At 41.4% G+C, this 25,166-nt stretch overlaps 2 protein-coding genes across 3 annotated transcripts in view; one reads left to right on the forward strand and one right to left on the reverse strand.

Annotated features, from left to right (window-relative positions):
- coq10a (coenzyme Q10A) overlaps nt 1–1,348 on the reverse strand; it is a 5,297-nt gene extending 3,949 nt beyond the window's left edge. The window contains exons 1-2 of one of the 2 annotated variants that reach the window (XM_020617804.1): nt 1,195–1,348; nt 605–662 (exon numbers count right to left, since the gene is read on the reverse strand). In XM_020617804.1, coding sequence (XP_020473460.1) covers nt 605–662; nt 1,195–1,258 — 122 coding nt within the window. In that variant the 5' untranslated portion in view covers nt 1,259–1,348. Of the gene's footprint in view, nt 1–604 lie in introns of both variants that reach the window. The other variant, XM_020617803.1, reaches the window with a different exon arrangement.
- A 28-nt stretch (nt 1,349–1,376) lies between these two features.
- ankrd52a (ankyrin repeat domain 52a) lies at nt 1,377–22,571 on the forward strand. Its single transcript, XM_020617805.1, is given in 30 exon segments — nt 1,377–1,442; nt 2,558–2,835; nt 3,431–3,514; nt 3,633–3,711; nt 3,872–3,942; nt 5,480–5,680; nt 5,779–5,866; nt 6,052–6,194; nt 6,675–6,848; nt 6,851–6,907; nt 7,556–7,634; nt 7,732–7,846; nt 8,054–8,136; nt 8,234–8,351; nt 8,448–8,516; nt 8,645–8,785; nt 9,803–9,865; nt 10,026–10,137; nt 10,630–10,701; nt 10,787–10,988; nt 11,090–11,177; nt 11,291–11,408; nt 12,269–12,488; nt 12,596–12,683; nt 12,786–12,869; nt 13,137–13,282; nt 13,449–13,531; nt 13,758–13,840; nt 14,083–14,174; nt 14,686–22,571. Coding segments are annotated over 29 exon segments (3,252 nt in total). The 5' UTR covers nt 1,377–1,442; nt 2,558–2,808; the 3' UTR covers nt 14,958–22,571.
- Nucleotides 22,572–25,166: the final 2,595 nt, after the last annotated feature.

A 25,166-nucleotide genomic window follows, 5' to 3' on the forward strand; every position in this document is an offset into this window, starting at 1 on the left:
AAAAGAAGCCATTTTCGGTTTCGTTTCGGTTTTCGGCCAAGTGCATCCTAAATTTTCGGTTTCGGCCCAGAATTTTCATTTCGGTGCATCACTACAATATATGGTCTGTATCCGCTGAAATAAGCTTTGACAAGTACTGTACCAGTTCAACATTATTTAATTATTCCTCATTAATGGCATGATTAGCAAGCAGTAACTGTGGCATGTACAAGTCAGTACTTAGAAAACTAAGTCTTTCTATTCTTGACTTAGGGATTTTCAGCCACTCTTCCTGTAGATCACTACAAGTTCTTAGATATTTTAGGCTGCATATTTAGGATCTACTTTCGGAACCTAAGTACTGACTTAGCTGGGTGTTATTCTCTTTAATGAATTATATAATTAAACAGTGCAACAGCATTTGAGGAAATGTTTGTTTGACGCACGGACTATACTTACTTCACTCCACTTCAAAACCAACACAATATGTAATACACCCAGGGTTACCCAGACTTTGCATATAACTGTAACGTTATACCATTCAATACCAAGGAGACACGTTCAGTCACAATATACTGTGCAGGACTAGCCGAGTATCATTACAGTACCGCCATGACATACTCACCTGATGTTTTGCCGCAGGCATGCTCTTGGTACCGCTGTACGACATGAACGAGGTGAGCCTATAGTGGCAATATGGAGAAAGTCACTGAATGTCCGGACACCCATGGGTAATCGCCGGGCATAAGCCGTGGCTGCCATCAAACCAGACACTCAGCTCAAGAACTAGGGTTCCTTGGTTTGAGAATCTGAGCCGGGGGTCTGGTTCAAGACCGAGGACAGAGGGGTTCACGGATCCAGGCCAAAACCCCTGCTTTAGTCCGGTTATATAATTTCACACGTAGCGTTACTTAATTCTGACCTGCGAAAATACCTGAGCATTCACCGGCGTGCCGACTAACGTTATCTTCACTTCAGCGACGTCGCCTGTCGTTTTTAGCAGTCCATTCACGTAGTTAGTTAGTCTACTGTAGTCAAGTGCTAACGTTAGCTAACCTAGCTAGCGCAGCTGCATTACGAGCCCGAACAAACGCGACGTATAGCCGCGTTTCTCTTGTTTTCAGCAGTACTCACATCACTCCACGTCTGCAGCCCCCCAATTGCAACTACATTCAATAACTTTGGTTAATTTTTGTTTGGAGTATTGTCGATTACCATCTAAATACGGACGACCTTCTGCCGCTAACGGAATAAAACGCCGGTGGGACAAACTGATCATTGGCTCCTTCCTCTCCTCTGTTTGTTGGACTTCAGTTTAGCGCAACAGCTATGTAGGGGAAATGCTGCCCCCAACTGTGTCGGAGGTGAACTTCCCCTCTTCCTCTTCTTTTAGGTTTTTATGGCGCGTCGGTATCCAGGAATTGTTGCATTAGCGCCGCCCTTCGCGTAGTTGACAAATTCAGGTGAGCTGCTGAAAACACGTTAGCTAATACAAAAGCATTATTGTATTTATTTATCTGTTACAATGTTTATGGAATGTTTGTTAAGTAGGGGAAGGTGGGGGAGACCTGTGGCCACCAAATATCAGTAAAGTAAATGTTATGTGTCGCCTGCCTTAATGGTGGCTGTTTTAAAAAGTACACCCTACCAGTTTCTGTTGCTTATTTCTGTCCAACACAGGATTGTGAGGTAACCTGATCCCATTTGTCCTTGTTAGAATTTAATGATTTGTAAGTTATAACAAGGGGGGGACATAGAAACACACCCTCACATCACAAAGAGATTCATAGGGAGAGTTAGCTAGATAGCTGTTTGGAACTAAATATAAACTGGGCTTGTGAAATACCTGAAAAATCACATCTGGGGCAAGGTCTGCCTATGGTTAGGGGGAAATTCTCCAAGGGGCATCTTTCTCCACAATATATATCTTTAAATATAATCTGATATTATTTGTGTAAATAAAATGACAAATACAATGATCTTTGAAAAAAGAGATTGGGCTACATTATATTTTAATGGAAAAAGAAAGAAAATCACATGACGCTCTGATGAAGTGCTGCTTGTGAACATACACTCACCGGCCATGTTATTAGATATACCTGTACAATTGTATGTAATTCAATGCAACATTTCCATCTTAACATCTGTGTTTATCAAGCTCAGAATGTTTCAGTGTTTGGTGAAATTGTCATAAATGTACAAATTCAATGATATGTTTATTATTGAGGTCACAGTTAAAGGTGGTGGTGCACTGTTGTTGTATATTATACTTAGAGGTGCCCCTATATTTTTGTCCTCCCCAGCTACATACATGAGAGGGTCATAACATTAGGAACACCTCAACAAAACTGAAATATTTTGAGCTTCATAAACACAGATGTTAAGGCAGAAGTGCTGCAATGAATTGCATACAATCTTACCTTAGTGTACCTATTAAAGTGGTTGCTAACTTTGTTGGTTTCCATGCTCCATAGACTCTAAACGTATGAGATAAGACAGATAACAATAACATTCGTGCGGATAAACCTTGCTCTTGACCTGACAAACGGCTTCATTCACGTCTTCCCCTGCTATACAGTTTTGTGCCACACGATGACGCCATTTCACCGGAGAAGGACAAAACAGACCGCCACGCCTGTAGGCGGACCAGCACAGTCGTAGCCAGTATCGTCAAACCAGACGTTGGACAACAACAGTGACAGATCAAGACCGCATTTCTGTTTGCAACCAGCTATGGGTGTAGTCTGAGAAGTGGATACAGTAGCGTACTGCAATATACCTCGAAGTTTAATCCTCATGAAGGAGCTCCGTCCTGGCTGAGTTTGGGAGATGGGAGTACTCAACATTGCAGAACAGGTATGCTAGAAGCAAGAGCTCCGTGTTTGTGCAGTGGCGCAGTCTATTTGCTGGGAAAGACCTGCTCTTGTGCGCAACATACTATGCTACGTCTTATTCGCTGAACGACTTGTTTTCATATTTGGCGTATTGGTCGTACATGTTTGCTGAAGCGGATAAGGGCATCGCAGTGATATAATTCATTGGTTTTTGCAGTGCTCGGTGTTTGTACGTGAACGCATATGTTGCGGTGCTCTTGTCTAGGCCCTGCTTTGGGTCACAGCCAGCTCTTCAGCAGCAGCTAGCTCGAGCCGCTTAGCTAGCTGACGTAAGTGGTGAGAAAGGGGCCTATAGGCCCCAGCCAGGGCTTAGTGTATTTGCTGGTGCGAGCCAGAAATCGCATTGACATATTTAGAGCAACAAAAAAAAAAACCACTAAATAAAACGTTTGACATCGTGATAGCACATTTAACAGCTTTACTGAATAGTTAGTGGCATTAACGAAGAATGGACGTGCTCTGGGAAGCCACAGCTTAGTGCCGCTCCGGATCAGTGAAAATGTCATTTAATGTAACGTTATCGTCGTAATAACTTGTCTGGAATTTCTGTATTGCAGCCTCCTCTGGTCCAGGCCATCTTCAATCGTAATGCTGAAGAGGTTAAACTATTATTGCACAAAAAGGAGGATGTCAATGCACTGGTATGTGTGAAGTAACAGTTACATTTATTTACAATGCAAACACGTTGCTATGTTGAAAAGACTATTAATCAAACATGACGCCATTTTCCATTTGATGGATGATGTGTTTATCTTGCAGGACCAAGAGCGCCGTACGCCACTTCATGCTGCTGCCTGTGTGGGAGACGTCCATATAATGGACCTCCTCATTGAATCAGGTGAGGGAGCTGCAAACATTTCTGATAGCTCTGCTTTAGAGAAGTGTGGTGCACTTTATCTACCACCAGGACGGAGATCCGAACTGTCAGTTCACTGTGTAGCATTGTACCACATCACCTGCAAACATCCATGTGACCACTAAAAACGTTTTTCTGTCAGGTGCCAGTGTGAATGCTAAAGACCATGTGTGGTTGACCCCGTTGCACAGGGCAGCTGCTTCCAGGAATGAAGTAAGTTATAGCTTATATCCTTTTGCTGTTTCACAGTAGTAATTAGTGAGTAATTAGCTGTCACATGACTTCATCCTGTAATTCTATTTTGTGTTCACCCAGGGCATTATAGAATTCATTTAGATTTATTAGGGCTCCAGACTCGCTCAGATGGTTGCACCACTGCCAGGTTTGGTGGCACCACCTCTGTTTTACATCGTAATGCAAATTGATCTATATTTTTTCCAGATTATTTTAAATAAACTTATCATCCAGTGTGCTTAGTCTATATAATGAAATTCTGAGAGGGAGATTTACAGAACACAGTAAATGGAAAAAAAATCACTTCTGAAATAACTTTCCAGCTCTTATGTAGTCGCCGTAGTGCTCTATAGCTCACTTCTGAAATAACTTACCAGCTCTTTTTATGTAGTCGCCGTAGTGCTCTATAGCCTAGGAAGCAACATGATGGTAATGGTAACACTGATTGTGACAGTGATGATTAGGCTATGATATTTCAACTCAAGTATAAACCAATGCATTGGCCACATGCTTTGCTGTTTGTGTATGTGATGTATTTGTAGCCCTTTTTTGTCCTGAAGAATTTCTGCTCTTTTGCGATGTCTGTGTTGGACTTCATGCACAGTTCACCTCTTTCACTAGCTTGGCTAGTGCCAGCTCATTTCTGAGCTAAAGTTACGAGTAGCCTACTAATTAAAGAAGGACTTGATGGTGGGTTTCAGCCGCTACTAACTTCACTAGACGTGAATGTATGCGCAACTTTAAACTGTTCAGTCTATACTGACTCCTTGCAGCATCTTTTGTCAGAACAGCTCTGTCAGCAGGAGGAGAGCATGGTCTTTCCCAGGCTGACTTGACATCAGAAATATATTGGACAAAAATAGTTTTCATGTAGCTCGTCAACAAGGAATCGGCAGCATTTATATCTATGGATTTATTAATTAAAGTTCCCAACACATAAATAGGCTAACAGGTGATCAACCTGATTTAAGCAGCTGTCTGTGGCGGTTACATTTCAGATGTGTCACAGGAAAAGACGGACTCGAAGCGTAAACAATGGGTCCAGGGATGGCGCGTGACTCGGAGTTAGTGTGGCTGGAAGTCTGCCTCGTGAGATGTGCAACTGACAGAAATGTTGTGATGACAGTATTGCATAGATTGTTACGTCTGTTCACCGTTTCTACAGTGAGAGCAGTCATTCATGAATAACCTGCGTACTTTGCAGTTGCACCCAGTGCCACCTTTGAAAAAGTCAGATGCACTTTGCCTCCGATGGTTAGAGCCATCGGTTGATTTGGCGCCGCAGATGGCTGCCATTGGTTCTGTACCGGAAACAAATTCCTTGTGTGTAACATACTTGGCCAATAAAGATGATTATTATTATGTTATAAATGAATTTGGTTGTAAAATGCAACTGATCACTTGCAGTTTGGAGCCCTGTTTATGCACCAAAACATTGCACTGACTGAGGGAAATACAGTAAATCACAGATGCAGTCTATGCTTTAAGCTCTTGCAATTGCATCCTTTTTTCCCAGAGGGCAGTGGGTCTGCTGCTGAGGCGTGGAGCAGAGGCAAATGCACGAGACAAGTTCTGGCAGACACCGCTGCATGTGGCTGCTGCCAACCGTTCTACACGCTGTGCAGAGGCCCTGCTAACCCAGCAGAGCAACCTGAACATGGCAGATCGTACTGGCAGAACTGCCTTGCACCATGCGGCTCAGAGCGGGTTCCCGGAGGTGAGACTTGACTTATTTACTTTTTTCTTTTTGAGATTTTCTCAAGTAACAAGAACCTAAGCATGGTTCCTCTACAATTTTATGTATTTGTTTTATAGATGGTGAAGCTGCTGCTGAACAAAGGGGCCAACCTGAGTGCCATTGATAAGAAGGAGAGACAACCTATCCATTATGCTGCTTACTTGGGTAAGCAAGTTTCACTTTCTCGCTACTGCTGCACAGTACAGATGACTGTTGTCAGATAGTAGTAAGGTCCTCCTGTTGTTTATGGCCAGTTCTACTAACATGAAGAGATGGATGAGTCTTCACAGTATAAAGTTATTTACTAGAGATAATTCTGACATGTTTTCTCCTGTCTGTGTTTCCTGTAGGGCATGTGGAGGTTGTGAAGCTGCTGGTGTCCCGCAGTGCAGACAAGAGCTGCAAGGATAAGCAGGGCTACACACCTCTCCATGCTGCTGCTGCAAGTGGTCACATTGAAATTGTAAAGTACCTACTGAGGATGGGTGCAGAGGCAAATTATTATTATTTTTTTACTTACATTTTTATATATATATTCACAGTATAAAGTTATTTACTAGAGATAATTCTGACATGTTTTCTCCTGTCTGTGTTTCCTGTAGGGCATGTGGAGGTTGTGAAGCTGCTGGTGTCCCGCAGTGCAGACAAGAGCTGCAAGGATAAGCAGGGCTACACACCTCTCCATGCTGCTGCTGCAAGTGGTCACATTGAAATTGTAAAGTACCTACTGAGGATGGGTGCAGAGGCAAATTATTATTATTTTTTTACTTCCATTTTTATATATATATATATATTTCTAAATTAGCCAGATTAGTCTGTTCTGTTTTGATATATTAAATGGCAAATGTCAATAGGCTTTTATTATAGGCCACTGAAGTATGATCAAGAGAGACATATTTTAAGATTTCCAGCTTTTCCTTCCTCTCAGGGCCTTGTACAGTCTGATCGTGTCCCATTTGTGTTTTACTGGCAGATTGATGAGCCCAATGGCTTTGGAAACACTGCACTCCATGTGGCTTGCTACATGGGGCAGGAGGCGGTGGCTACCGAGTTGGTGAACCATGGAGCTAATGTTAATCAACCCAACAGGTGTGGCTACACCCCCCTGCACCTGGCTGCCGTCTCCACCAACGGGGCCCCGTGTCTGGAGGTGCTGGGCAAAAAATGGAGTTGCTGGTCAATAATGGGGCAGATGTCAACCAGCAGGTATGAAATGACTGTGCAGCTGATCATATTAGTATTTTTGTTGTTAATAATCATGTAATGTGATGACAATAAAGTGTTTATATTCACTTCATCAAAAAGTAGAGACAAAGTGCAACACGTTTATTTGAGTTTGGAACTGTAATCTGTTGGACATGGTGCGTATTTTCCACCACAGACTTAAAGATAGATAGGCGGGTGGGTGTTTGGATAGTAGCTGTTGTACTAATTAAATCAACATATGGGGGTGGAAATGGAGAAAGAATAAAGATGATGTACACTATTCCTGCCTATAGAAACACTTTCATATACATGTGCAGGGGTGGAGAACTTATCTCATCCACACATTTAGCTGCCAGAAACATTGGCATAGTATGTGTAGAAAGGTGGAGTGTGAGAAAGAAAACATCTTAAAAATGAAAGGATTAACATAAAATCAATCACTGTAGTTGCAGCTTACATGCACCCCCCACATAAACACGTATAGTCTGCTGTTTTTCTGATCATTGTAGTAACATGAAACCTGTTACTTCAGGTGTCTGTTAATTTGATTTTTGTCTCATAAGCTAGTAAAATCTAAATCTCCTGTCCTGATCTGTTCACCACATTTTAGATGAAAAAGATGTTTGTTTTTTTTTCTGTGCTTTACAGAGCAAAGAAGGGAAGAGCCCCCTGCACATGGCAGCCATTCACGGACGCTTCACCCGCTCTCAGATTCTCATCCAAAATGGTACAGACGACCGTGTTGTCTCAATGACCTGTGAGAATAGGTTGCAGGCTGTTCGCTCCTCCTAATGAGTCTTTGATTCACTCCCTGTTTCCATCAGGTGGGGAAATTGATTGTGTGGATAAGTATGGCAATACTCCTCTCCATGTTGCTGCTAAGTACGGCCATGAACTGCTGATCAGCACTCTGATGACCAACGGAGCAGACACGGCCAGGTACCGGAAAAGCCTTAAGCTCTATTGCTGATTAATACATTAGTGTCATTAGGGTGTAAAAATAGTAAAATACAGCCTTTAATACAAAGGAGCATTACTGTCTATGCCTAATACTATAAAACAATAGAGTTTAAACTGGATTATATTACTTTATATATTGACTCTTTGGTTTCTAACATTTTGTTCTGCGACGTTGTGCTTTTCTAGACGTGGGATCCATGGAATGTTCCCCTTGCACTTAGCTGTGCTGTACGGGTTTTCAGACTGTTGTCGCAAGCTACTCTCCTCAGGTTTGTCTTTCATCAGTAAATGTGCACACTGCTATGCACTTATCGTCTGTGTTTATGTACAGTGCACTTGGACAGCTGTTTGTTTGATACCATACAGGTCAGCTGTATAGTATAGTTTCATCTATGAGTAAGGAGCACGTACTATCAGCTGGGTTTGACATAAACACCCCTGACAACTTTGGGAGGACCTGTCTACACGCTGCTGCCTCTGGAGGGTAAGATGGGGAATTGGCTTCGGCACTGGAATATTAAAATGACCTAACATGTTGCACTCTTACTTAGTTTTCTCTCACTGTCGTCTGTCTTTGCAGAAATGTTGAATGTCTGAACTTGCTTTTAAGTAGCGGTACTGACTTGAATAAGAGGGACATAATGGGAAGGTGAGTTCCCCTTTGTCCTCGTTAGATGTCTGTTTTTAATGCTGTAAAACTAATTAGGCATCATTCTCTAGATGCATAAACAAATATTCCTACTAACCTTGTTCTCTCTCTTTGCATCCTGCCTATAGGACACCGTTGCACTATGCGGCTGCTAATGGGAGGTACCAGTGCACTGTGACCCTGGTGAGCGCTGGCGCTGAGGTCAATGAGCCTGACCAGACAGGCTGTACTCCCCTGCACTACTCTGCTGCCTCCCAAGCTTTTAGCAGGTTTGAAAATTTATTGGTCTTTTTCTGTGTTCGCTCTCAATCAGGAGAAGCAAAACAAGCCACCAGATTCTGTTCAAATCTGGCAGAAAGTCAGCTGTTGTTTCAGAACACTGTTTAAAAGCTGACACATTGGCTGTGAGATTCACAAACAGGATGAGATAAGATTTTTTTCAAATCAGATCCGGGCCACATCTGTGGCCCCATTTAGACTCGGTATTAAAATGGTTGAAGCCAATAAATATTTGACATGAATCAGTAGGATCGCTAATCCCACTGATTGGACTGATCAGCTTTCCCACTTGTGTTTTTTGAAATTCCCTTGGGCTGAGGGGACAAACATTCAGCGTCAGCGTTTATGAACTAGCATTAAGTTTATCCACTTGCAGAGCGGTCCATATACATCCATATACATCCATCAGCAACAGCTGTATTCTAATGTTAGCTTAGCTGGCCTAACTAGCTTGCTAAGAGTTTCATCTCTACGATTGACTGTGTTGTGTTACGAAAACAAACGCAGGGGGAGGAGCTGTTCACAGACAGTTTGTCACGTGTGTGTGTGAGAACGAGAAAGCAGGGCACATTGGGACTGAGCGGATACATGCGCTATGTGCGGCACTTCATTGAAATAAGATTGGTCACTGCTGATATTGTGGCGGTCCGCAACAAATATGTCAATGTATGAGAAACACTGAGTTAAGTCTGCACGTGCGTGGCAGTTCAGGACCTCAGTGGTTTTCACACACAGTCAGATGCATGTCAAAACCTGAAAATGAGCATCGGAGTTGAGCTTTAAGGCCTGTGATGTGAACGTAGTCTGTGTTTTCTCTGATTTACTTAGAGCCAGTGGTTTTATGGCTTCATTTGAATATTTGTGTCGATGCTCAGATCACATTTGCTGCTCAGGATGACAAAACCTTAGACAGCAGTGAAACTATCTAGATGACACCCTCCGGAGTGAGCAGTGATGCGTGTGTTAAACTGACCTCAAGAAAAGTTATTGTTCCTTGTTCTTTCCAGAGCTGATCGCCATTTTCCTGGGAACCATCAGAATGATGAAGATGAGGCGAAGGAGTCGTACTTGTGAGTTTATTTATTGTCGTCCTCCCTGTCCTGCATCTGACAATAGGATTAAGAGTTAAGATTCAAACTGAATAAGTTTGTGAACATCATTTGTACCTAAAGGCCCTTGGATTAAATACTGTTACTCTCTATCCCCTCTTTACACTCTTTTTAATAACAGCTGCTTGGAGCATCTTCTGGACAGTGGTGCTGATCCATCGATGGTCAACTCAAGGGGTTACAGTGCTGTTCACTATGCAGCATACCATGGCAACAAACAGAACCTGGAGCTGGTGTGTTCTTCTGTTTAATTTTAATTCAATGTTTAACACAATTTAGCACATACATTAGAGCTGCAACAATTAGTGGACTACTCCAGTAGTCTTTCAAGACAATATTAAATGGCAGCTATTTTGATAATAAGATTAATTGTTAGTTATTTTTCAAGCAAAAGTAGCAGTAATTCTGTTTCCAGGTTCTCAAATGTGAGAATTTGCTGCTGTTCTGTATTTTACATTGTAGTGCATTGAATCTTGGGAGTTTTGGTCTGTAGGTTGCATAAAACCATGTGCCCGATGACATAACCCTAGGTTTTAAGACATTGTGCTTGACATTTTTCACTGTTTACTGATGTTTTCTAGACCAAGCAATCACATAATAGTGTGACATTTTGGATTGTGTACTTGTTGATGTGGTGAAAAGAGATGCATACAATGTTACTGAAAGCCCTCCTGCCCTCCTCTGTACATCCAATTAAATCCCACTGTTGTAACTTATTTCTTTAGCTCTTGGAGATGTCCTTTAATGCACTAGGAGACATAGAAAGCAGCATTCCAGTCAGTCCACTGCATCTCGCTGTAAGTTTCACAATCATCTCTTGGATACTGGCCTATTCATCTTGCCTAAATGTAGAGCTGTGGCTGACCCCCTCTGTTCCCTCAGGCTGATAAGGGCCACTGGCAGGCGCTGCGTGTGCTGACAGAGACTGCAGCTTATGTGGACATGCAAGACGCTGCAGGCCGTTCTGTGCTCTACTTGGCTGCCCAGAAAGGCTTTGCCCGCTGTGTGGAGGTGCTGTTGGCTCAGGGGGCCTCCTGCCTCCTCAATGACAACCACCTCATGTGGACTCCAATTCATGTTGCGGGTAACAGTTGTTTTCACTTTATAGCATTGTCTCTGATGGTTAGTTTTCTGTTTAAGAGACTATACATACATCTTTAAATTCTGTACCTTGTTTCATGCCAGCTGCTAATGGTCACTCAGATTGCCTGCGCCTGATGATTGATTATGGAGAAGAGGGGGATCTCACCAATGTGGCAGACAAATACGGCCAGTGAGTCGGTTTCTCTGAAAGGCTTTGAAAAACATCTCGGTGCCAAATGTGAATTTGACTAGTGAAAGTACATTGGAAGAACACGTCTTTATTGTTCCTTGTTTTCCTTTCAGGACCCCTCTGATGCTCGCTGTTCTGGGAGGTCACACTGACTGCGTCCACTTCCTGTTGGAGAAGGGTGCTGTCCCATTTGCCAAGGACAAGAGGGGGAGTACAGCTTTGCACAGAGGGGTAAGTCGCTCACTGGACGTGGCTACAGTAGCAGTACAGTAAATGTCAACACAAATGACATTTACAGTAGACGACCTAAGGCCCCTATCTTTCACCCAGTGCCAGGCGTACAGTCCCATGTCAGAACGCTGGTCTAAGTCAACAGTTCGCCATTTTAAAGGTGCTGGATCAAGGCAGTAATATGCGTGTGCATAAGAGGGTGCACAGGGTGCAGACACATTGCTGGCTACTTAGACAGGGACTCAGCAGTGCACCAATAAAATTAGAATGTTTTCAGAGTTAAAAATAATACCCTGTACACCAAGTTATTTTAAAATGTGTAAATGATTGATTATATTATGTATCAGAATTATCTGATCACGATAATGGTCAATGTAAATGGCAAATATTTTGAGCATTCGTGGCTCTACACAGGTATTTAAGTCGCTCCTGTCTCCATCCAGGTAATAATAGCTACTGTGGTACGCACCTTTATGCTTACACCTGTAAAGGTGTGCTTTAGAGCGTCATATGTATGTTTCACCTTGATTTTCCTTTTTAAATGTAGTAGTTTAGTCAGAATGGTTGGCACCATCTGTTAAGAGGCCTTAGGAATCAGAGAAACAGTTACCAAGACATGCTAGGACTCTCATTTAAGTCGTAGATTAAAACAATGTTCAATTATTGACATTTTTCAATTAATATATAATTTAGTAAATGTCTCGGCCCCTGTCTAGGAAAGTAGCCTAGATTTAATTAATACTGCTGTGTCCAGGTAGTGGAGTACATAACAGAGAAATGCGAAGGAACATTTCTTCTCTGTTTAAAATAAGTAGTTAAGCTCAGTGGAGTCTGTCTCATCTCGCCTGGTCTTTACTCAGGCGGCGTTGGGCCATGATGACTGTGTGACAGCCCTGCTGGAGCACAAAGCTTCTGCACTGTGTCGGGACGCCCAGGGTAGGACACCGCTGCACTATGCTGCATCCAGAGGCCACACAGAGATCCTGGCCAGTCTGATGCAGGCCGCCATGGCAACAGACCCACAAGATAAACTGCTGGACAACAAACAATATACCCCATTACACTGGGCTGCTTACAAAGGTTTGCTGAGTTCAATCGACTGGAAACGGCTAATCCACAAACCTAAGTGTCACGATGAATTACTTTAACATCTGTGTGTATAAAGTGCTAAGTGTGTTTGTTCTCAGGGCATGAAGACTGTTTGGAGGTTTTACTTGAATTTAAAACATTTTTCCATGAAGAGGGAAACCCTTTCACCCCCCTGCACTGTGCTCTGTGAGTATGAACTTGACCTAAGTGCTCGTCTTGTGTGTCAGAACAAGTTGCTTTGACTCAAAGAAAACACCCATTAGGTAACTTTAAATCATGAACTTGCAGGATGAATGGTCACAGCGGTGCTGCAGAGAGGCTGCTGGAGTCTGCTGGGGTCCACATGATTAACACCAGAGATGCCAAAGGAAGGTGAGGCTGCAAACAACAGACTTGGCTATGTTATTTTGGAATAGCTGTGATTCAGAAAGAAAGCATTTAACATGAAGTCCCTAAAGACATCTGGAGGCATAGACGAGATGTGTTTTTCATCACTGTAGAGTTTGTATTGTTACCTGCATGTGTTCTTTTTGTCTCAAATGATCAGCCTTGAAGCTTTTCACTTAAAGCCTTACGCAGGCTCTGAATGCTGTGGTCATACAGTAATTGGTTGGACTGCGTGTGTGCATGTGCCTGTAGGACCCCATTGCACGCTGCTGCATTTGCAGAGGATGTCGCAGGACTTCAGCTGGTGCTTCGCCATGGGGCAGAGATCAATGCAGTGGACAAAAATGGACGCTCTGCTCTAATGGTAGCTGCTGATAAGGGGCACAGTGGCACCGTGGGTAAGTCTTACATCTTTGGCTTGTTTCAAATGTTTTGAAGATGTTTGTTTTTTTCTTCACACTCTGGGCTTGAGTAGGCCTGTTATGCATCTCCTGACAATAGCTGTCAGACTGGGACATCCGTAGTCACAGGAAATAAATGTCTTTGTGTCTTAATGTTTGCCAGCCATCCTCCTTCACCGGGCCAAGGCTGACCTGACACTGCTGGATGAGAACAGGAACACTGCCCTACACCTGGCCTGCAGCAAGGTACACATCACAAGAAAATCACAAGACCCTAAGGTCAAAACTCTGCTGTGCTGTGCTAAGCATGTTCATTAGAAGGAACTGGAGTACTTCAGCAAGTACAGTGTCTCTTATCTAAACCATATTTTATGGTAAACTGTGTGTAATGTGATATACCTTCTGTGAACACGAGACGATTCCAACAGACAGAAGGACTTTCTTCCTGATTGTTTTCTGTTTCATTCCTTAGGCTCATGAGATGTGTGCCCTGCTGATTGTGGGAGAGATCCATAGTCCCACACTCGTCAACGCCACCAACAGTGCTCTGCAAATGTGGGAGCCTTTTTAGAATTTTAGGTTAACAAATGAGGAAACAAAGAAAAGTTTTGTTGTTGTTTTATAATGTAAAGATTTGTGTGCCTGCATTTTAACAAAAGCACTTTTATATTTATAAGGATTTGAAATGTTTGTCCCATTATTGTGTTTTTAAATTTTTTATTTTTTTTGTAGTAATTTCAGTAATGCAGGATGACTCTCTTCAATGCTGTCTCTGTCTGTCCCTCACGCTCCTGCAGGCCCCTCCATCTTGCAGCACGTAATGGCCTGGCTACAGTGGTGCAGGCACTGCTGAGTAGAGGAGCCACTGTGCTGGCTGTGGATGAGGAAGGTGAGGAGCTCCTAAACTCTGTTAGCACTGTATCTATAATCAGAATGGATGAGCTGAAAGTGAGTTAGATCATCCATAAGAATAATCTATAATGAAAGCGCCTCGTGCGTTTTTAGTTTATTTACTATAAGATACAAATTTTCTTCCACGCACCATATTTACATTTTTGATAGTACTTTCCTGTCTTGCTTGGTATGGACGGTCTATTCAGTAGTCAGACTTGTGTATGTTAACACTGTGTTGAAATAAGATGAAAGCACAGATTTTAAAGAGTCTTCTGTGAGTTCATGCACGTCTAAACTCATTGGAGTCGGCAGCTGAAAAAGCCATTTGTCTGCTCTATGAAACTAAATGACATGACCTTATTCACAATGTCTGGGTTTTCTTTCTGCTTGCTCTGTTTTTGGTTTCTGTCATCTCTGAGAGAAAAATCTGACTCTTGACTCTTCAGCTGAGAAATGCTCCTACATGTTCACCAGCTAGTTGCTAACGTGTACGTGTTGTGCAACAGGCCACACCCCAGCTTTGGCCTGTGCTCCCAACAAGGACGTGGCCGACTGCCTGGCTCTGATCCTCTCTACCATGAAGCCTTTTCCCCAGCGGGACCCTTCCTCCTGCTCCTGCTCCTCTCCCACTGTCTCCCCCTCCCCGGGTCTCAACTTGCTGAAGCACTGCGGCATCACGGCTGCCTGCGCCCCCCTGCCCAGCAATGGCCTCCACAACGGCTACGTCAAAGATCGTCATGGTGCACCGGTTGGCCTGGACGGGTGTCTGTCTGAGTGAGGTCCCGCGCCCTGCTCAGTCAGCTGCTAATCACCATCATTATCACCAAGGGACGGCTCCCTTTAACATGGCCCAGAGGACCAGGAGAGCACCCACCCACATGTCTGTTCTCTGTGTATGTATGTTTGTGTGCGTCTGTGTATGCGTGAGTGTTTGGTCTTCTCTTGAGGTGCAGTCAAACCTAATATGCAATTAGATCCCATTCCTCCATCTCCTAGTAGTGCTTAACATGTAGAGGTGGATTGCTCTACAAGGTCACTCAGATGAAGTGTGGCATTCAAAACAAACGCTAGCAATCTGGCCATCTCGAAATCATTTAACCCTTTAAAACCATGTTGACATAATTATATAACCAACATCTAAGAGCATGAAAATCTCTGTATCCTAGTGTTTCTACTCATATTGTCCAATAGAAACGTCATATCATTGGTAATCAGTTGTGGTGACCTTGTAGAGGAACATACAGCCTTCCCAAAAGAATAATCAGTTATTTTTTTTTATTATTGTTATTTTCTTTCTTGTTTTTGTTTTTAATTATCCATTAGCCTAAATTTTTATGAAGGAACCACACAAGGGAAAATCTGACGTTTGCTTAAGAGTGCAATGCTTGTGTACTACAGTACAATCCGAAATTTGGACAAGGGTCACAAAGATGTTAATTCCATAGTGTACTTTAATTGTACAGCCTAGAGTTGTTTGGCATTTTAAGAGAATCTGGTAGTGCTGCTGAAAGCGTTGGCATGCCTCCTTCCAAAGGAGGGCTATGTGCGGGGTCGGCGTTGTAACATCGGTCTGTTCTTAACGCTGGCCTCATTTTTAAAAGATGCTAAATAAGTGTTTGTTAAGCTAGAATGTTTCTAAGCATATAAGTTATGACCAAAGTTGATCAACACTACTATGGCTATAAATTATTTATTTGAGATGAACTGTACTGTATAGAGAAAGACAATAGATCTTGATATACCTCGTCAACTCGTTTAGCAGCTGCTTCATCTTCACCCAGGGTCCATAGGCCTAACGTTCTCTTTTTGTAGGACTAGAGAACTACTGTAGGATAGTGACTGACTGAGGCCTTGTTTATTTCTAGATGAAGGCTTTACTAGTAATATCTGCCAACAACACCTCATCGAAGCATCATATATCTGAGCACATAAATGAACAAGCCATTTCAATTTATTTCCCATCCCTTTTACAGTGTTTGTTTTGTTTTGGGGTTTTTTTTTTTGGAAAGGAATTAGCAGGCCGCTTTTGTTGTTTAGGCATTAAAGACATATTCGTTTTTATTGTTTCTGAAGTTGACCCGGCCATCAGCATTGTGGTTTTTCACAAGCTCGCACTAAAAGTAGTATTTCTTGGAGCTGGAGAACTAGTCTTAAACATCTAATAGCTTATATCTCAACTTCTCAGTGGTCAGCTCTGATCAGTTATAGCTGAAAGGTAAGAGTATTGTCTGCTGTTTTTTTTATTGGGCAGTTTTCAAGCAATATTTTCTTTTGGCCTTTTCATTTAATGTTATTGAATAGACAATCACTGTCACAAGGGCTTTTTGTTTCCCTGGAATGTGTTTTTTGATTTCTCTATTTTTTAGTTTTTATTATCTCATGAAAAATAACCTAAAGACTAAACGAATGGCTCTGTTTGTGCCGGGCATTTTACTGTCAGTGTCAAGACAAATGCACTGGATTGCCTTTATGGCATCTCATGAAATGCCTTTTGACCCATGCCTTCCGTAACACACCGTTTCAGTTGGATTGTGTAATGGCAGAGTATGACTAGCCCTGAGACTGAGTTATCATTCCATCTATATGATAGCAACAACATGGAACCACAATTGCACCATAGTACCGAGTGGAAAAACATTGCCTGACATATCTTTGTGTCCCGGCTTCATCAGTGGCCATGGAGTTGATAACCCTTAGAGAAGCAAATAGGGCTGAGAGGAACAGGAGAGGGATCTTTGCTTAGGCCAATACCCACTGTTTAGACTTCAGGAATAGCAGATATCCAAATATGTGCTTTTTTTGTTTGTTTGTTTGGGTTTTTTTTTTTTGTATATTTTGTTGTCTCCTCATCCCATTTCTGGTACTAAGCATACTAAAGATGATTGTATTGGACCACTAGAGCTGTTTGTGACTTTTAGATGTTATATCTATGCTATTTTGTCATTTTGTTTGTTCAAACCATCTGCTGGTGGTTAGATTACACTGAGTCAGATTGTTTTCATTGGTGTGAGAACTTCACTGGTAATGAAGTGGCACAATTGCACACATTAGTTGACTGGATGAGAGATGAGGACCTAGACTAGGCTTTGCTTTCAGTACCCCTGCAACAAAAAGTCTGTCACTTCCCTGTTTTTTACTCGACTTGCTAAAACTGACATTAAGTCCATTTCAAAGCAGCGATTTCTCAGCGTCATAGATTCATACTTGGCATTTCACTTGACCTCAATAAGTGGCTGAAATGAAATGGAGCTAATTGGTGACCCCAGCCTCTGTTCTTTTGATCAACTGATAATTTTCAGGACAGCTGTACTACTAACAATTATTGTTATTGATATTAGGGATAGGTACATAATTTTTTGTAATCTCAGGATCTGTACTGAAGCAGCAGACAATTTAATCAGATCTCAGCAGGATGATTATGTCTACATTTTTTGATGAGATGTTCCATAATTGAATTCCTTTTTAACCCTACTCCCACAGCACTTAATTAGATAGACAAGCACGCACTTTAGTACATTCAGGTTCTAAGTGTGTAAAATAGAGCAGATGTAATGTATGTTCTTATGTTTACATGCATGTGTGTTGCTGCCTAATACAGGAAGGTAGGGTTGCAAAACATAAGCAAAGGCTGCAACAAAATTGTACTCTTAACAATGCATTATTTTAAAAAAGTGTCTCTAAGCACTTCGGGACAGTGTCCACTGCCCACTGACTTTTTTTTTTTCTTTTTGTGTGTGTGTTACTGTTTCTGGGCAACCAGCCCAACAATGTGACAAGGTTACAGTACCCAGCCTGTTGTTAATACTACAGACTCTGGCCCAAGTCGCTTAAAGTCAGCCCAGTGATTCAGCAGACACCTCAGGCAGGCTCCTCAGACGCTCTGTATACTCTCTCTGCCATCTGCAGGTGCTGTCAGACCAGTCTATTCAGGCAGGGATCCTTCTCTCTTATGATGTCTTTATCTGACCAGTAAATGGAGCCCCATGCAACTATTCAAGTTGTAACTGAATCCTTTTGTTGTACAACAGTATTCTTATACATGCTTTGTTTTCTTTTTTTTGTTGCTGTTGTTTTTAATTTGTATCAGTGATTGTACATGGAGCTACATCACAATTTTGATATAGTTAACAAACAAATGGAGCATATACAGTATATCTGGAGTCAGAAAGCAATGAAAGGTCCAACTGTAGCAATAGTGAGTGTGTGTAATAGTGTGCAGCACAAGTATTGCACTGCCATCCATTTAGGCCAATTCAGTAAATCATAGCATAAATGCCAATGGAAGATTAAAATGCAGGTTAAATGTTATAATCTTTGGTCACAAATAAGGCCTGTTTGCCAAAATGTGTCAAGAGGGGAAAACCTCTTAGTAAAGCAGCAATGGATTTATGCATATGTTTACAGTCTGACCATCAAATCTGAGCCATGAATTTTCTCACTGAAATGAATGTCGAGTCAGTTTAGACCAGGACAAGTTGCTTTCTCCTGACTTTAAACTGTTGCTCTTCATTTGTCAAGAGTAAATATGATTATACAGGTAGCATGTAATAACCTTATTCTCTGCATATTATACAGTATGTGTAGTAGTCTTCCTGCATTAAGGGTCTGGATAGGTCGCTTTTCTTTTGGCATTATTGTTGGAGTATAGGCCTGCTGTTGTGTAATATCACTCTTCTCTAGACATGCATATTTGTGCAGAGTGTAGCCTACAAGGTAAACAGAGGACGAGATCAGATGAACTCCGTTGAGAATGCCTTACCGTACAGTAAAACAAGAGGGATGAAAAGGTCTACAGTAGATATGATCACACATACTCATAAATAGCCTATATTTGACAAAAATGCACCTAAGCTACACCCATTTAGTGCCATAGAAACCTTTATTTGCCTTTAGATATAAATCATATTTACTTGGTCAGTAACATATTCAGAAGTAGGCAGGATTATTACAGTTTTCTGTTTGGAGCTGCACGTCTTTTTGCCAATGATAATAGTCAAAGAAAAACTAAATATTTGCATGGGATATTAGTATTTAAATGCAAGTGTTCTGTTAAATTTGGTGTTGGTAGAAGTCTTTTATAATTGGACATTTTTGGAGAGTATAGTTGGTACCTTTGGTATTGGCAAAGCAGTCCCTAGGTTGTGTGTTTCTTAAACAGAATGGTTTATAATACATGTGTTAACAGGAAAAAAAAAGATTTTGATGTCCAAAAAAAAACAAAAAAAAAACAAGCAGCATGGTATATACAGTATAGAATTGATTTGCCTCAATGGATGTCTCAATTCCTACTTGAAGTAAATGGCAAATTTCAATTCAGCTCTGATCCACTGTTGAGCCTTTTGCCTTAAAAGCTGAAAAATGGAAACGACGCCTGGCAGTACCTGATGGGTTCCATCACCTGTAGAGTTACGCTGTGTGGTTGTGATGTTGCAGACGCATGGGTGTCGAGAAGCACACAAATCAGTTGAGGTAGCACATAGCTCAAGGTTGCCATGGTGGAGAGATTGTTAGGATATTGCCATATTTGCCACTGTGAATGAAATGATTCAGAATTCACTTTTAAACAATCAACTTTGGCTTCTCTGTTATCTAGGGCCAAATGACACTGGGGATGAAGGTAGTGTACCTCAAAAATATTCAGATGGAATGGAAATTCTTACACAAAATGCTTGTACAGCTATGCTAACAAAGAGTAAAAAACAAAAAGAAAAAAAAAACAACTTGTGATCCATTTTGTTGTGGGTAGTGTAATTCTGCTTAAACCAGCCTAAATCAGAGATGCATCTATGTGGAAGTGTTAGATTAGTGTTGGCAGATGTCTTGTTTTCCACCTTACAAAGGAGCAGCCAGCTGCACCTTGTACTTTTTATTGGACCTGCATTTTTACCTCATCGGTGATTCTTTGCGTGACAGGGCTTACATTGATCCTCTGTGATTTTGTTCCCCTTGTTTTCCCGGCGCCAGTCTTGTAGTTCGCTCTCTCTCTACAGTGTGTGTGACTTTTCAAAATATGCATGTCAAAATCGAAACATGCACAAGGTCCTTTTGTTTTTGTCCACAAACGCATAGTTACATTGTAGATCATGTTTCCCTTCATTACAATCAACAGATCAGTCTGTTATCTGGTGCAAGTCGAATGGGGTGAAGGGTACAGTCTAATTTAAGTGTGTGTGACATGAAGGTAGCTATTAACCTTTACCTCTGTAAGTCAAAACAGTACCATTTTATTGTATGACTAATGCTAGTTTGACCGCCTTCCCTGCCTGAACACTTGGTTTTTTTATCCCTCCCCCCACCAAGAGGACCTGTGTAATATGGAGCACAGTGGTGGCATGGTGCCTTTTATTTGTACTACCGAAAAGTACGGTCTTCCATTTGTATTTCCCAGAAGCCTTATAATGGGAAAAAGAAATTACACTGAACATATACAACTACAGCGGATAGGCTCTCTCTCACCTCTGAGCACGATTAGTTCAACCCTATGTGATCTGGGTTATTAAAAAAAAAAAGCCTAAATAACTCTTGTACTATTCTGGATTTCATGATGCATTACCAGTGGCTGAGCACTCCCTTTGGGCGGCAGAGTAAATTGCACATGACTGATGCGATTTTGGGCACATCAAATATTGAATGCATGGGGAACAACAGTACGAAAGCACAAATCCAAAGAAGGCACCTCGGGGCTTAGTGGGCTCCCAGCACTAAGGAGTGAAGGAGCCTAGAAACCAAATTTAGGCAAAGATATGAGGAAAACCATCCGAGTCCTCCTCCGAGCACAGAAAACATAGTTTGATTGTCAGTAACACACTAACTGTAGAAAGGACTGATTCTTGTTCTCAACTCTCTGGTGTTGGACGATTAGTAACTTCACAATACAAACCAAGTCGTGGAACGATGCTGTACCTGTGTTCGAGATCAAGTTTAGACAGACTGTTTGTTGTGACTGTGTTGCAAATTAATTGTGAAGATTGTTTTGTGTTGCCTAGAGTGAACTGAGTAAAAGTAGGATCGCAGTAGTAGCTGTGTGCAGTGTTAATAACAGTGTGATCATACTATAGAAGTGATGTAACATTTGTTGTCTTACTACAACATTAAGGCATGAATCTTCTCTAAAGCTGACCTCGGTTGAAATAGACAAAGTATACAAGTGCAATAACCTTTTGTTTATCTTTGCTTCCTCAGTTGAATAAGATATTATTTAATATGCCCTTTTTGTTAACACCAAAAGTCACATGTCTGTAGCAAATGAAGAATTTCAAGTTGTCCTCTTTGTTTTCAGAGAGGTGGCATTTGATAGTGGACTGTGTGGTATTTCATTCTTAAAACTGTGATCAAAATCCAACTTTAAACGCTGCCTGCTCAGAGAAAAGAACCGTGCACAAGTTTGACCGATCAATTTGAGTAGGTGCTGTTTTTCTTCTTTTTATGGATGGACTTTGATGGTATTGTAGTTTGGCCTTCTGGTTTCTAGCCGGTAGACACGTTCATTTGCATGTGTAGATGTGTATATGCATCCTCTTCTTCCTTGAATGAAATGTTTTCTCAAAAATATTTAGACCTGCTGTCAGTGATGTATGCGGTTAAAAGGAAATATGAAATGCCTTATTTGTTTTCAATGTTAAGCATTAAAGGGTTGTTATGTGTCCCTCCCCTTCTCAGCGTGTAGCCTAAAGCTTGTACAGTTAAACTCCAGAGATTTATATCTACTGTATAGCCTATGTGTTTTCAGAATTTGTTACTTGGAGGTCCTGTGATTGTGGTTTTAGAGAAACATTCCCCTTGAAAGTGCCGTTTGTTTTCACCAGCAGAGGATGTGTCTTGGGGGGTGAGGGGTGACGTATTTACACAAAGGAAAACAAATGTTCAAGAAAACAGGCAGCAGTCTTCTGATGGAGCATCTTATAGACGTGCCTGCTAAGGAAGTTGTCTCCCACGAGGCTTTATTATTCTAAAGCAGAGCCATATCAGAGAACTAGCCCCATTGGAGCCCCCTTGAATGTGCTATTAGGAGTTACCCTACTGTAGGAAAGGGTGTGTATTGCATGTTTTGTGTCATTAGAAATGGTATTCCCTTTTTGCTTTTTATGCTTGGTCTGCTTAAGTGTATATGTTGCCACCTCATTGCAGCTCACAAGTTAACAATCCTCTCACAACTGGACTTAAAGCAGACATCAATCTGCTGCTGAGGCAGCCTTAATTCATTGCAAATCTAAGTGATGATAGGTAATGGGTCGATTGTTTTACTGTGAGTGGCTTACTATGGGAAATACAACAGAGCTCTTGTCATGGGTAGGACTGAATCAGGGCATGTGATGAGTTACAATCAAATAGTTTCACAGTGCACCTTCACTAAAAAAAAAGTAAATAAAACCTTAAAAAAAAAAAAAAAAAACGTTGGTTTGCTAATCCAACATTCCAAAGTTGATTTCGTTTTCCACAGTCCGGTCCCACTGATTGAGGGAAAATGTTTCACTTTGCTGGTGAATGAAGTGGGCATGTGTGTCAATGACAGGGTTCCCTATTTAGCCTAACGCTGATTACCTCATTTACAAATCTGCAAATATACTACTCTACTGTGTGTAAAGGAGTCAATGCCTTCACCAGCAGCATGGTCTCTAGACCTGTGATGACAACAGGACCAATGACGTTACTCTGAAATTAGCCAATTTAAAAAATGACCAGTCTGGGAGTATAGGAGTAAGACACGATTTAAAGTTTTGTATGGCCGTGCTGACTTTTGAGATTTCTTCTGTTATTACATTACCACAACTGCTACCCCAGTCAGCACCAGGAGCTTTGGGGAAAGCTGGTGATATCTGAATTTGGTGGTCAACTCAATATTGCACATTGTTTTATAATACAAAGGTGAAACTCTTAAACTTCACAGTTGTTACATGCCACTCCTGAGATGCTGGCTGGAATAGCAGCTTCATCACCAGTATGGTTCAAGAGGTTGAGCCAAAGCCTGGTGCATCTCCCGATTCTTTAAGTAAATGATCATGTTAGCATCACGTGCTGTGTTTTTTCAGTAGCATTTCTCCTACCTCCTTGTTTTGCGACCTTGAGTATTGTTTGTCTTTTCACCTGTTCGGAATGGAAAAAAAGGTATCGCAGTACAGGAATACAGATTTATAATAAGCAATGGTAGTTGTACATTTTGAAAGTGTGTTTGGTTGTGCTGTATGTGCATATGTCTATTTGACAACGAAAAAATATTTATGAGAAGCATTTATACGACAAAATACCACTGGAATGTGAAGCCAGACATTGTAAAGATGCAGATTATGATGATAGTCTATCCCCTTTAACATTCTGTGGAGACTGGTCAGAAGAATCATCTTTTAGAAAATAAACACAGTAACTTTGCATTGGCTTTTTTTTTAACATCTCTTTATTTTGCAGTTCCTCGTGTGCGTATACATCCCTGTCTAGCCCTGTAGTGTACAATATTTCATCGTTTACAGACTCATTCTGTGTCGGCCAGTGATTGCCCTGCACTTGTAATAATACCACAGGCTGTTACAGGAAAGATACTAAGGTGGATTTGTAATTTCTGTACGAGGGTGAATTTGAGCCCCTCAAGCTGTATGCCTTCGAATCCATCTGTCCACTCTGAACCAAATCCTGCTCCATAGGCGTCTCCACACTGCCCTGACATTGTCCGTTCAGCTTTGACTACAAGAGGTACAGGACAAGGTGAAAGGTTTGAGGTTTTCTGATCAGGCCCCCTCCGAAAACATCCCCTTCACCACACTCGTGTTTAGTCTAGGACAGGAGCGGCCCTATTCCCCATCACCTAAACCTCAAGCCATTCATTTTTCTCTTTTGTTTTTTCGACAATGCAATCCTGAAAGCACTTTGCCTTGTTATTCCTTTGTGTGAACATGTGAATGATAATTTGTTACAGAAATGTTAAATATGTAAAAGATCATTCACTGTTTTGGAAAAACCTGCATCTGTCTTTCTGACATTAAAAGGAAAAAACAATTTAGTGACATTGAACCTGAATCTATTTTATAAAATGTTTGCTGCAGCCAATTGGTCTTGTCATTCAGTATTGTGGCTTAGGGTTGTTTGTGTTCAATAAAGTGCTATTGCTAAATAAGTCCTGCATCTGGAGTTTTTTTTTTCTTTTCACACACAAATGCCATTGTTTGTATCTTGATTTTGTTGAATTCACTGGGATAGCCCAGGAGCTGAATGAAGCGTCATATAGTGGATATAGTTAATGAAGCAAAGACAAGACCTTGATTGGATTTACCTGTGTTGATGGTGTACCTCACAATGTTTCAGACATAAGTATGAATTTAGCATAAATCAGAAATAATTATGTAAAGTACAAGTACTTCAAAAGTGTACAAAAGTACAGTACTCAAATCATCATACATGGTTACCTTCCACCACTGGTTTAGAGTCATGCACTGTGATTACACTGGTTTTTGTTGGTTTGGAAACGTGCAGTCACACTAGTACTGCCATGTTTTCCATGTATTCTTCCTTCTGTTCAACTGTATTCTCACACAGTCTGCATACAGTAATCTACACTTTCTCTCTGCATGCTGGAATCGGTTAATTTGATTCCTGTTCACCTTCTGTCACAAAGAAAGCAATGCATCGCTGCATGGCTGAGGAAAATGCTTCACACTGTTGTGGCAGGCCACAGCTGATGTGCTGAAAATGATTAAAAGAATGAAGAAAATGCACCCTTTTACAAATTGAAACCAAAATATAAATCAATTCCACATTTTATTACCCTCGGTTCTGTACCAGAAAAATTCCTAGTGTGTGTAACATACTTGGCCAAATAAAGGTGATTATGATTATGATTATGATTAAAGCAATTGTACTTAAGTACAATGCCTGATAAAATGTGTTTAGTTACTTTCCACCACTGATGGATGGATGGATAGATAGATAGATAGATAGATAGATAAAACAGACCAATCAAAATCCACCAAAAGCGTCATGACGTACACACGTTTGTGCG

Source organism: Monopterus albus, unplaced genomic scaffold (genome assembly GCF_001952655.1).
Source record: "Monopterus albus unplaced genomic scaffold, M_albus_1.0 scaffold194.1, whole genome shotgun sequence".
In the NCBI taxonomy this organism is placed as follows: domain Eukaryota; kingdom Metazoa; phylum Chordata; class Actinopteri; order Synbranchiformes; family Synbranchidae; genus Monopterus; species Monopterus albus.